Source organism: Diadema antillarum, unplaced genomic scaffold (assembly GCF_040938485.1).
Source record: "Diadema antillarum isolate AM-2024a unplaced genomic scaffold, OU_Dant_1.0 seq00001432_RagTag, whole genome shotgun sequence".
In the NCBI taxonomy this organism is placed as follows: Eukaryota; Metazoa; Echinodermata; class Echinoidea; order Diadematoida; family Diadematidae; genus Diadema; species Diadema antillarum.
This window is the reverse complement of record NW_027272183.1, coordinates 75,058-88,401: the sequence shown is the minus strand read 5'-3', so window position 1 is coordinate 88,401 and position 13,344 is coordinate 75,058. Positions and strand designations below refer to the sequence as shown.

The window sequence follows — 13,344 nt, the reverse complement described above, 5'->3', positions numbered from 1 at the left end:
ACTATGATCAACTCATAGTTTTTGTCCCAATGCACAGTTCTGCCGCAGTAAGCAAACCTTTGCCCAGCACATTCAATCATTTGCAAGTGCCCATTCAGTCACTTATTCTACTGTCAACAGCTTCAACTTTACGACTGACTGTGGCTATGGTACTCTTTTGCCTTTCATGAAAAAAAAAAAATGGTTGATGTTTCTCTACTAAATTCAAGGCCACATCTGTTGATGTCTATGTTGTTGTATAAAACAAATGGTTCCATGACATTTGCTCCTGCGACAGTGGCCCCCAAGAAATACCTGCCTGCTATAAAGCCAAACATAAATTCTACCCACAAACAAAACCCTAATCCTCACATCACACTAAATCTAAAACCATATCACAATCCTAGCCTTAACCCTATTAAAGTCCTTGTAGAAAATAAGTCAGAGCAATCGTCGCTGGAGCAAATGACATGTCACCAAAACAAATAGTGAATGCTCTTTATTCGTGCAATGGAACAAGATTTTGCACTCGGTGAAAGATGAGGCGCACTATTCAACTCGGCTTTGCCTAGTTGAATAGAGCACCTTTATCTCTCACCTCATGCAAAATCTTGCACCTGTGTAAACCATTCACTATTTGTATAAGATGGCTTAATCATATTTGACCTGCTACAACAAAAGGATCCTTAAGTCGCTGACGGGTGAGCTGAGAAAATTGAGTTTGAAGTCGGATCATCAAAATCGGTCAAAACGTTCGGATTTCTGTTTTTGATGTAATTTTGTAATCTATGTATCTTCTATCATTTGCCGAAATCTCGAAGCTAAATGATCAAAGGAAAGGCAAGAAAATAGCATTTTTCTGGGCCGTGATTTTCCGACTTTCAACGGAACAGAGGTGTGTCCGAAGATTTGGATTTAGCGCTGCAGCTAGACTCCGCCCCTAGCAATGAGGGGGTGATCTCATTGGTCAGTGCGTGGCATCCTGATTACTGCTTGGTCGTGCGTAGACCGCTGGCGCTAAGCTTGAGTGAACATCGGAAGGAAAACTTTGAAAGCAGTTTTCTCGAAATGCTAATTTCCTAAACCACTCGACGTGCGCTAATGAAATTATCGTTATCTCCGCAACTGAGTACACTTATGAGTCATGTTATATATGACATTAATGTGGAAGAGTAATGGAATAATGTCATGTCATTTTCAGAAAATTGTCCTCCCCGACTTTCGGATCCTTTTGTTGCAGCAGTCACATATTCTCTTTCTTTGTCTTCCCCCTCTCTCTCTCTGATTTTTTCATTCCCTCTCTCACTTTAAAGGCATTATTTACCATTTACAGATGAAGCAAAAACCCAGCTTTAGTGCTTTGCAATAGTTCTAAAATGTGAGTTAGGGATAGAAGCAACCACTGTAAAAATGTTAATTAGTGTAATCAACATTAAGTATTGTTGAATGTACAAAATGTTACAAAACAGTTATAATTCAATTGTTTCTAGAATAAAACGTCTGCAGGTAATGGTTTATTGAGAAAAATACTGATGTCTCCTTATAGTTCAGGCTTTATTGCAAAATGTTTATATGGTAGGATATTTTGTGATACAACTGACCTGCATATATGCATCAAATGTGATAACTTGAACATTTTTTTAATCGCTGCTCCCTGTGGTAAACAATACCTTTAATTGATGTAACAAATACTCCTGTTTTCTCTTCCATACCAGGGATCTGTTGATAATGGGAGGTCAGTCAGCCAAGGACCAGGTGGATGCCCTGTACAGAGGGGTAAGTGATGAGTCACACCAGTAAGCCAGTTCTGAGTTTTAAGCCATCGAGGACGGGCTGATTTTGCTACAACACAAGTATAAACAAGTATACTGGGGACTCCTCAACCAGTTAATAGCTCATTTGCACATGGGTACAAATGACTTCTTTTTTCTCAGTTGGTGTATAGACACTTCACTCATTTTCAAAGTGACACAATGCGCAAGGTTGCCCAACATAACAATTTATAGAATTCATCACATCATGTTTTCACAATGAAAGGATGAACTTGAATAAACCATGTGACCAGAATGGTCTGTCAATTACAGGTACACTACGCATCCATTACATTATTTTGCATTGAATGTATAAACAATCTTTTTCTATTGATATTGCCGAATACCACTTTTGCTGTCAGGGCATGTGGCAAGCACCATTTGTAAGATTTACTTGAATAAATGCATATCACAGTGAATCTGAAACCAAATGCCCTGTTGGTACTAATGACCCTTTTTTCTGCTTATGGTGCAAAGTGGGACCCCAAACTGGCTTACAGCCCACTTTTCATGTAGAGCAATATACAACAATCATATATCACAGCACTCACAATCACCATGAGAGCAGCTTGGCAATGACCAACCACAAGCAAGGATTTTGATTGCTGCTGCAGTCGTATTGATTGCTGTAATTCAAATTTTGAATTGATTCATATATCTCCACTCATAAGACATGATGTCAGGCTATCATGTATACAGTGAGAAAGTGATATTTGTTTGTCCAGTATCCATGCATTACTGTAATTTACTACTATAAAGCGGAGCTCTTTAATACTTCTCAAAACTTTTATCACTGAGAATGGTTGTGTAGCACATAAGTATGATCTCACATTATTTATGGTGATGCCTGCATAAGAAGTGGGTTTTGAATTTCCAATTTTGTCTTTTCTCATGCCAGGTGGATATCGTAGTTGCCACTCCTGGCCGTATCGACGACCTGATGAGCACAGGAAAGCTACTCCTCACACAAGTATGACTGTTGGGTTTATATGTTATCTCCTCTTCCAGTTGATAAAAGCCTTTGTAAAGTCCTCTGGTTTCCATAAACTTTCATGTGCAGACTGCACTGAAATCAAAAAGATATAATGCATTTTTGATTATAAGAGAACAGTACATCCTTCTATCTAGCATGAGGAATAATAGGTTTACTGACTTTTTTTTACTGTCCTTTGTGGTGCCTGTGATGACATATTGAAAAGAATACCGTAAAAGTGGATACTTTTGCGCAAGGAATTTTTCACACTCGACGGGTTAAGACAAGTTTCAAATGTTTTTAATTCCACGGAATCAAGACATAAACTATTGGAACATATGGCAAACAAAAATATTCGCTTGCTTTTATTTCGCGCTAGTTTGTGGTTGTGCAAAATGTGCAAAAATTTCAACACCGTGAAAATTTCCACTTTTACAGTATGTTAAATTGAGTGGATTCGGTGCTCTGATGAATGCATAATTCATTGCTACAGGTCAGCTTTCTACCTCAATTGCAGGTAGCTAAAATGATTTTAAAAAAGCAATTGTTGATTTTGCTTCCCTCTGTACTGACATTTCTGAATGTCGTAATCTGAATTGAAGTACTATCTATACAGTATAGCATAAAGGGGAAACACTCAGTGTTGCCTTTATATTTGATGGAATGGAAATAGGACATGATGTGTGTCTAGTGGCATTCTGTGATAATTTTTAGTGCATACGCGCATGTTTGTGCACTCAGTGATCAATGGGAAATGACGAGCTTGCGAGGATGAAGTTTGATTTGTACTGACCAAAGGAAGTGAAAGGGGGAAAAACTGCATTACTGAGATCCTCAAAACTATTTGAGACATCTTCCCATGCATCAGGATGCACTTTAGAAATAGACCATTCTAATCCCACTCTGCACAGTATGATATGATAACGTAGTACTTACGTATATGGCCCATTCTCAGTAAAAGTGTTCAAATACGGAACTTTAGTGTCGCCGACATTCCATGATAGTTTGCGGTTCCCTGAAACCTATTAGATACTATTTAAATGTTTATGATATATCACGATGACTTTATTTGTTAAAAATAAACACGACCAAATGCGGTTGTCTGCCTTTTTGTATAAAATTTGCCGTTAAACTTCGTTAAAACCCCCAAAACGCAGTGTCGCCGGCTATTTTAGAATTATGTTTTATCGCTCCTCTCCGTCCACAAACACACTTTCCAAATATCATTTGCATGGACGATGAGCACATCATATGTGCTAATCACAATACACGAAAAGTTCAAAAATTTGTATTGACTTCTTTTTTATAGCCTTTTGAAACCTGTCGCCAAAATCACCGCCAGATACGTTAAACCAGTTTCTTTAGTGTTACAGCATTGCGAAAATAACAAGACTATGCAATGACCCTGTGTATATAAAACCCTGAGGATATACTTCATACATTGCAAGTACTTAGATTTTTTGTGCAACAGCTTTTTATTTAGAATACGGTACAATGTTTGAAATATCGGTTTTCTACATTTTTATTTGGACAGATACGTTACATACATTTCACGCCACCCACTGCGACAGATATTGCAATGTCAGACAAATTGTATATCATACAATACTCCTCGCAATGACGCATCGATTCAACATCAAAGTTTAGTACAAGTGAGAAATATTCGGTAGATATCGCTCCCATAATAGCATGATCTACCATAAACGTTACCACAGATACGTTACCACAGATACGTGACCGAATTTTACTCATTGGTCTTGTGCTTTCAGGGGATCAAATCTGGTCAAAATTCATCCCTACACATTACATGCTTCGTTTTATTGGACCTCAGGATTATATTCTAACACCAAAAGGAGAGGGAGGTGAAAAAGAGCAACACTTCCACATGATTTTTCTTTCTGCGTCAGTGTCTCACAACTTAATACCAAGTTTTCCGACAGATACGTTACCACATAATCAAAATGCTGACAAAAAATGTAAATGTTTAGACAAACAAATCGTTGTGTGCTCACAAACTCCAAAGTTCTATTCTATAAAACCCAGCCATTTTCATATTCTGTGCAACAACTTTTAACGTTTATTTTACAAGACGAAGCTATGATTCCCCATATCAGTTTTTTGGTTTTCAGATTTAGCAGATACATTACGTATAATTCAGGGCACCCACGGTGACAAATAATGTTATGTAAAACGAATTGTTTATAAAACAGTTTTGCATAGAATGACGCTTCCATAAAAAAAATCAAAGTTATGTTCAAATGAAGAATATTCACTAGAAATTGCTCTGTAACTTCACCGACAGATTCATTTACTGTACGCTAGATACGTTACCTAACTTTGAAAGAGTAAAATGTAGAGTGTGAAAAGCTTCCGAGAAAAGTTTCAGTGTTCTGTTGCATATTTATTCTAGTATTTTTCAACATATGAAGAACTACTCAAGATTCATTGATAAGTTGAACAATTGTTTATTCATTTTCATTAAAAGGGGTGAGCCAAATACGTTACCATAGGTCAAACAACTTGTTAGTATATCGAGATCATAGAGACTGTACCTACTTCCTTCTAAGTGCCAGCAAAAATATATTTTTTAAACCTTGTTTGCATTATCCATCAAAACTTAATGAATATTTACAGTCAGATGGATAAATACATTCAGACGTAAGATGAGAATATTCTGTGAATGAAGAACTCGGCTTTCACATTTAGGGCTCTTTACCACTACATTTCATAGTTTAAATATTACGTACAATGTTTAAAATGGTTAATTAGGGCTTACATCATTCATTTTTACATCAATTCATAAGGTTAATAATTAAACAGGCGATATTCATTAATTCATACACAACTAAAATTATCACTTATATTTTACCAGATACGTTAGCAAAGGCGATTCGATGTTTTTCAATAGTTATTTCCCCAGGAAAGCAATTCATATTTGTTTCCTGTGCAATTGGAATTGAACATGGAATTGAACATAGAATTGAACACTTAATCTGAGAATGGCCCATAAATCCAATAAATGTTTCTGCCTCATGCCTCTTAGAAGTGATTTACATATTTTGATTAGATTATATGTAAACATTTCACAACACAACAGTTCATTGTTAGTCAATTATCTCTTCAGTGACGTCACAAAAGACATCACAAAAGAAGGAATGATAATTAACACAAAGTGAACAAATATTGGTCTCTATGGCTTTGGAGTTTGTGATCTTAATTCAATTTTTTCAATCCGAGTGTAATATTGTACACCATGTTGTGTTGATCCTTCGAAATTCTTTCTTGTTACTTGAAACTGTTCTGCTATTATCAGGTGTTCATGGCTCAAGACCATTAAAAAAAAAAGTTGAGCAAATGTAATTGTTACAGATTTTCTTACTTCAGTTTTCAAGCTTTACAATTTATGATTGCTTTGCAGGTGCGATTCTTCATCCTGGATGAAGCGGTGAGTATGGAGTGTCATTATAACTCTTCATGTAAATGCATGAGAAAGAGAGACATTTTTGACATGTGTTTTTGACATCTGCATGTTTGTTGGCTATAGAAATATTTCTCAAGACATGGTAAAAATACAAATACAGGCTGTACCTCGGTATATGGCAAATTGTTGAATAGTGACTGTTCCAGAACCCTGCATGATGTAACTTTCACCCAGTTTTCTTCTTTATTAATTTTTATGATTTTATCATGACACTTTTTTTTTTTGTATCCACCTCACAGGATGGTCTGCTATCAGCTGGGTATGGTCAGCAGATAAATCGCATGTGGGAGCAGATTCCTAAGATTACCAACGATGGCAAGAGGCTACAGGTAAAAATTAACTACTGTACGAGCTGAAATTTTCGCGTACAGATATTTTCGCGAATTGCTACTTGGAGACCATTTGCACGTGTTGTTAATTTCGCGGTTGCGACGGTCTAAATGAACGTAACTATTTGCGCGTTGTTATTTTCGCGTGTTGTTATTTTCGCGGTTCAAAGGCGATTCGCGAAATTCGCGAAAATAAAACCACCGCGAAAATTTCAGCTCATACAGTAGTTGACCTCAACTATGACCTGGCATCACAAGTGTATGTTGTTTGTTATACTCTTTTCTCATGCGCAATGTTTAGGTGTTCTCAGATACAGGGATGAAATATAATATAAAAGAAGTAGAATTATTAAAGATGTGTATAATATTGTAATGGACCTATATTTATATCGAAAATTTCTATGTATATCTTTTAAAGTTTTACTATATGTTTGTTTCAAGCATGTCGTGAAGAATGTCATTACAATGACAGAAAATGAACATTATTAATAGTTGGACATGTTTCTGAAGAAAGAGTTCCCTCCCCCATCAGTTTATGTAAATTTGCTGCTATTAAGTCATGAAACCAGAAGTTTTGCCATAAAATATATCATACATTGTAAATGTAACAGTTGATGATTATGTTTTAAAGGACAAGTTCACCTTCATAAACATAAGGATTGAGAGAATGCAACAATATTAGTAGAACACATCAGTGAACGTTTGAGGAAAATTGGACAATCGATGCAAAAGTTATGAATTTTTAAAATTTTTGTGTTTGAACTGCTGGATGAGGAGACTATTACAGCTTGTGAGTCATTTGCGTACAACAGTATAAAGAAAATGTATAAGAAAATTCAACATATTTTCACTTTTTTCGCATAATAAAAGAGCACTTGACTTGCCTCTTTCTAAAGGCAGGGGGAATAATATTACCCATAACATTTGTCGGTAACGAGTCAGGGGAATGTGTACTTTTTTCAAAAGATGGAATTTTGTGAAATTCTCTTTATATTTTCCTTATATTGTTGTACGCAGGTGACATCGTACACTGCAGTAGTCTTCTCATCCAGCGGTTACTGCACAAAAACTTCAAAAATTCATAACTTTAGAACGGATTGTCTGATTTTCCTCAAACTTTCAATGATGTGTTCTACTAATATTGCTACTTTCTCTCAAACCTTATGTTTATTAAGGTGAACTTGTCCTTTAATGTCAGAGAACAAAATACTTGTTTGTGCGATGGAAAGAAGGCTGAAAGAAATTTAACGTCCTTTCCCCTTTGCTTTCCATTAAAGATGGTGATCTGTTCAGCCACTCTCCATTCATTTGATGTCAAGAAGCTAGCAGTAAGTGGTCAACAATCTTCTAACAATTATACCTACACTGTATATGAATTCAGCAAAAATTGCCTGTCTGCTATTAAATTGTGCTCCAATTTGATGATATGTGTCAGAGCATCTTTAACAGAATGGTGGTTGAGCCTGAGCTGTTTGCTGGTCATACATGAAGATATGTAATCAATGTAACCATGACAAGTAGTACTGGATGTGCACCTGTCAGACCGACTAATAATTGTCTGTCATTAGTAAGACTCTCTGTAATTTATTCATGCTTTTTAAAAATGGTAATCAAGCCTAATTTGCAAATATTAGGCCAAAATGTCACTTAATCAATTTATTGTTGATATGCAGTGTTATGTCTAGCAGTTTGTTGCAGTATCTTGTTGTCAGTGCCCAAAAGTTGTAAATATGAGCTAAATTTGTTGTCTTCAGCTCCTGTTCAACCCTTGTGTGCTTCTGCATTACCTCCTATACAGTAAGAAAAGCTTTTCCCACCTTTCTATTTATCTTGTTCTTTCATTTCTTACAGGAGAAAATCATGCACTTCCCAACTTGGATTGACTTGAAGGGCCAGGACAGTGTTCCTGAAACTGTACACCATGTGGTCAGTGTTCCAGTCTTACATTTTAACCTTGCAACACCCATGCTACTTCTCCACCACACTACAACATTACACACCACACCATTGCCCACACCCATGCCACACCCATGCCACACCCATGCCACACCTACATCACATGTGTACATCTAAATCGTGCCATCGTCACGTGAGGCAATATGATATCAGTTATATCAATTTCATAACGTGAGATGGCTTTAATATTTCATCAACATCAGGCTATATGCATCCTGCAAGGACAACACATTTATTATGATATCTTAGTTTTGGCCAGTCAAGCATGGCCAGGGAAAAGACCCAAGCACATATCTGGTTATATCTCTGTCTCCTGAAGTTACCATTTAAAGATAATATACAGTTTTGGTACCTCAAAAGTTTCCCTGAATTTCCTTGTCTTAGTTTGTGTTTCAGGTTCAAGTACCTTTCATATAACTAACACTGTGAGACTTACTCGCCCCAAAGTGCTCTCATGTCTTAGTAATCATGCAATTAACTGCGACCAGCAGCCCCATGCGCACAAATTTCAAATCCATGAACGGATAAGATGTTTGTGTGCGCATGCGCTGGCCGTAGTATTCAGTGTATGTAGCTCTCCCAAGGTCCTCTCGACCGAGTCACATTCAGTCATCAATTCGAACAGAAAGGGACTATTGGCAGAACCAAACGTTGCCCGAAGCCTGTTTTCAATACTTCAGCTTAATTGGTAAGTCTTCAAATTGAAGAAATTTTTGGATTTTAAGTTGATATTTACCCGCGATACTAAATCTGTCATGATCCTGAATGCTACAATGCGAAGCCCCAATACGCTATGCATATGGGGCTGTTGGTCGCAGTTACCTAGCTATGCGTATGGGGCTGCACGCTGCTGGTCGTAGTTATCATGCAATCATGAATGGTCTCGTACAATACGTGTACTACCTCGCCGGCGTATGGCGGCGGCTCTGGTGCGAAACCATTATTGCATGATTACTAAGACATGAGAGCACTTTGGGGCGAGTAAGTCTCACAGTGTTAGTTATATGAAAGGTACTTTAACCTGAAACACAAACTAAGACAAGGAAATTCAGGGAAACTTTGAGGTACCAAAACTTTATATTATCTTTAAACTTCTGATGTCGTAAAGAAAAATTTTAGTGGGATCTAGGTGTAATATCTTGATAAAAATGAAATTGAATTACTTTTACCATAAATGCTCTTCAGGGGTTAACGGTCACAATCACGGTCATATTAACATTATCATTGTCACTTGTACTGCTATAAGCAGAGATGAAAAAAAAAAAATATCAGGGGATTTTATAAAATGTCCTCCACAATTCAGTTTGACTGCAGGCTTTGTACAGTCAGAAACGGCTGACCAGGCAGAATATGTTGAGGAGCATGATGAACACAAGCACACACATACGCACAAATACAGACTATATGCTTTTGATACTATCACACACATCTAAAGCATCTGCATGCCACATGCTGATTCATAGCTATAAGACAACACTGCAGAGAAACGAGACATGAAAACTCGTCACATTGAGGACGAGTTAGGTGATACGCTTGTGGTCATGAGATGACAGTCATCTGTGATCGACAAAGAAAAGAATGTGATATAGGCACCTTGAAGTTATATTGAGCGTGCATGCGAAACCATATCTGTAACCACTCGACCACGGGTCATCCACGGAAATGGTAAGACAAAAAAACAACAACAATGTATAGATATAACGGGGGGAAAGTCAATGCCCACTCAACTAACGTGGCCGTGTGAACATCTATTGCATTGCTAGACGGAAAAGCGGCCTTGTAACGACTGAGGTCGCTATGCCATTTCTGGCAACTTGGGAAAAATACGTCCCGCAGACATAAAACCTATAATCGGCTGGTTTTGATACCTTGCCTTTAATCACAATTTTCAGTGTAATGACGTCATCAAATTACAAAACAATGACATGGTCTTGAAAGAAAATTGTTCAAAGTACAACACCTCAGTCGTCGTCATTACATACTATGATCGGTTTGACAAAGTCAACCTGCAAAATGTTGCTGCAGTCGAAGCAATGTGGTCTCCAACACACAAAAAAGAGGGATATGGCGTGTGTGTGTGTCTGTGTGTGTGTATAGGTGCGTTTATATACGAACGTGATTTCTACATGGACGAATATGTAATACAAAATTGAAGAAAAAAAAACAGTAAAGTAGCTAATTATTTTGTTTCGTGATCTTGTGGGGTTCGAACCCGCAACCTCACGTCTCTGAGACGTCGCCTTTAACCACTCGGCGACACGTCTCGACGGGAAAATATGGGGAACGTTATGGACTTGAAAGACAGTTGTTCAATATATAACACATTCATCGTACGTTGTCAGTTTGCTATTGACATGACGATCTATCATTTGAATATGAGGCAGGCATTAGTACCTGTATGAAATTATTATAGGCATGGTTATCAAATTGCCCTAAAATATCCTTATAATTGCCTTATTTTTACACACAGTTACGCTATCCCTTTAAACTCGTCACAGTTTAATCAGAATCATTAACATCATACATTAGTACCATATTCAGTTCCATAGCTGATCACGTTTGCTAATCAATTAAGAGTAATTGTCTAGCATGTGTCATATGGCCAACCTGTATACACACGTATATACACACACACAATGCTAAATGTATGTATCAAACATCTGTAACACAGCTTTGAACTAACTATAGGAATTATCGCTGCACTTATCATCCATACTTTTTATCACTATCTGAAACTCCACAAAAACCACTAATTGACAAATAATCATCAATACAGAAGACTGAATACCTTTTTTACAATGTATAGCTTGTTACATGTATAAATCAGCACAAAGTAACCACGACTACATTGTGTTACTGAATTAATATGAACAAATTTCATGTTGTGACAGTATACTATATCAGTTTGAAAAGCCCAACCTGCAAAACTATAATTTTGCAGCAGTCGAAGTAATGCAGTCTCCAACGCAAAACAAAGGTATACTGTGTGAGTGTGTGCGTATAGGTGTGTTTACATGCAAACGTGATTTCTACATGGACGAAGGTGTAGTACTCTATTGAAGAAAAAAAGTAAAAAAAATATATTATTTTCTTTCGTGCTCTTGTGAGGATCGAACCCGTACGTGTGCAACCTCACGTTTCTAAGACGACGCCTCTAACCACTCGACCATACGTCTCGACGAGAAAATTAGAGGAACGTAAGCTTATGTACGTGAAAGATGAATCAGGAATCGTTTGGTCCGCATTCCATTCTCATTTTCAGTTTTAAATTGCAAAATTGTCAACCTCATGAGGAGATTTCAAAGAATAAAATGCATGATTACTGCAGCTTATTGTCACAGCTACAACATAAATAAGTTTCAGAGGAAATGAAGCAAAATCAGCTGAGATAAAGGTGCTTAAACGTTGTCAAGTCAATGCATGGTTTCTAAAAAAATCACCTCCCATAGACATAACACGTAAACTTGTCCGATTTTGCGTCTTTACCTTTAAACACAATTTAAAGCATGATGACGTCATCAAATTTCAAAACCATGACATGGACTTGAAAGGCAAATGTTCAAAGTACAACATATCTGAATTTGGGATAATATTGAGCTTAAACAACAGAGATACGAGCAAATGAATGTCAGAAACAGTACCTCAAAAAAATTAATTCCACTTTTTTGATTTCAGATGACGATATGATGACGTCATAATGTAATTATGGAAATAATGATACTTGAAACGTCATGTCCAATTTATATGCTTTTGTAATATGCAATAAAAACATAGGGTCACCTGACGTTTTAAAGAGCTATGGCGAAATAAACAAAGACATGTTTTTTCACTATATTTGCACATAGACGCGCACGCGAAATTTGAACTTTGACGCAAGTGCATTGCTTTGTTATTTGTAGGAATCGATTAGAAATCAATGGATATTGTTGCTCAAAGTATCAGGAATCCAAATCTGTCAAAAAAAGTGTATTTTCATGTTGCTGACACGCTGTGCGCGCGAAAATGCGCGGACGGACGCGCACGCGCAAAATTGTTTGAAACGCATAAAATTGTCTGAAACTTCGAGATTTCCCATTGGAAAGTTGTTTTGAGCCTTTTAAAATTTTGACGCGCGCTTACGCGCACTTAATGATGTCCTAGGTAATTAGCATCAAAAGAAGTAAGATAGAACGTGACCTGAACTTTATGTCCACAAAAAATGATACAGAAATGACCTTTAGTTATGAAGTTATGATCGATCATGTAACATGGTCCAAAAATCACAAAATGGCGCCTAGACGACGTCATAGATATGTTACTGTCATGAAAACCTTATTGTGGCTAGATATTGTCATGAGACATGTTCCCTGAAAATGTCATGTTATTCCGTAATGTCATTCTTGAGATATTGATGACACAAAATTGTCCAGAAAGAAAGAAGAATAAAAAGAAATAAAGAGAGATTTTGACAATCACAATAGGTGATACGCTGATAGCGTATCACCTAATAAACCACATTGAGCATTCTTGTCTTGTCATTTGTGTTGAGTAACAGAAAAGGAAAATACTTGCTGACTTACACATGGCAAGTGATAATGAAGACAGGGTTTCCCCAGTTGGCACGAAAGAATCATATCAACACAGACATATTGTCAACTTGTAATAACACCTGACAGAATAATTCTATAGGAAATATCACAGCAAATAATCAATATTTTTTGTTACATGAACTTACTCAATGTAGGCTTACATTGTATGCAAGTTTACTGTATATATACATGAATATATGTGTCTCATTTTCAGTGTTTTCTGTGTTGATTGTAGGTGTCCAGTACA

The 13,344-nt window shown here is 36.9% G+C and overlaps 1 protein-coding gene across 1 annotated transcript in view; it reads left to right on the top strand.

The window, feature by feature from the left end:
* LOC139709411 (ATP-dependent RNA helicase DDX1-like) overlaps positions 1–13,344 on the top strand; it is a 47,351-nt gene that overhangs the window by 18,706 nt on the left and 15,301 nt on the right. The window contains exons 17-22 of the mRNA XM_071621379.1: positions 1,695–1,755; positions 2,689–2,760; positions 6,182–6,208; positions 6,484–6,573; positions 7,851–7,901; positions 8,425–8,499. Coding sequence (XP_071477480.1) covers positions 1,695–1,755; positions 2,689–2,760; positions 6,182–6,208; positions 6,484–6,573; positions 7,851–7,901; positions 8,425–8,499 — 376 coding nt within the window. The remainder of the gene's footprint in view (positions 1–1,694; positions 1,756–2,688; positions 2,761–6,181; positions 6,209–6,483; positions 6,574–7,850; positions 7,902–8,424; positions 8,500–13,344) is intronic.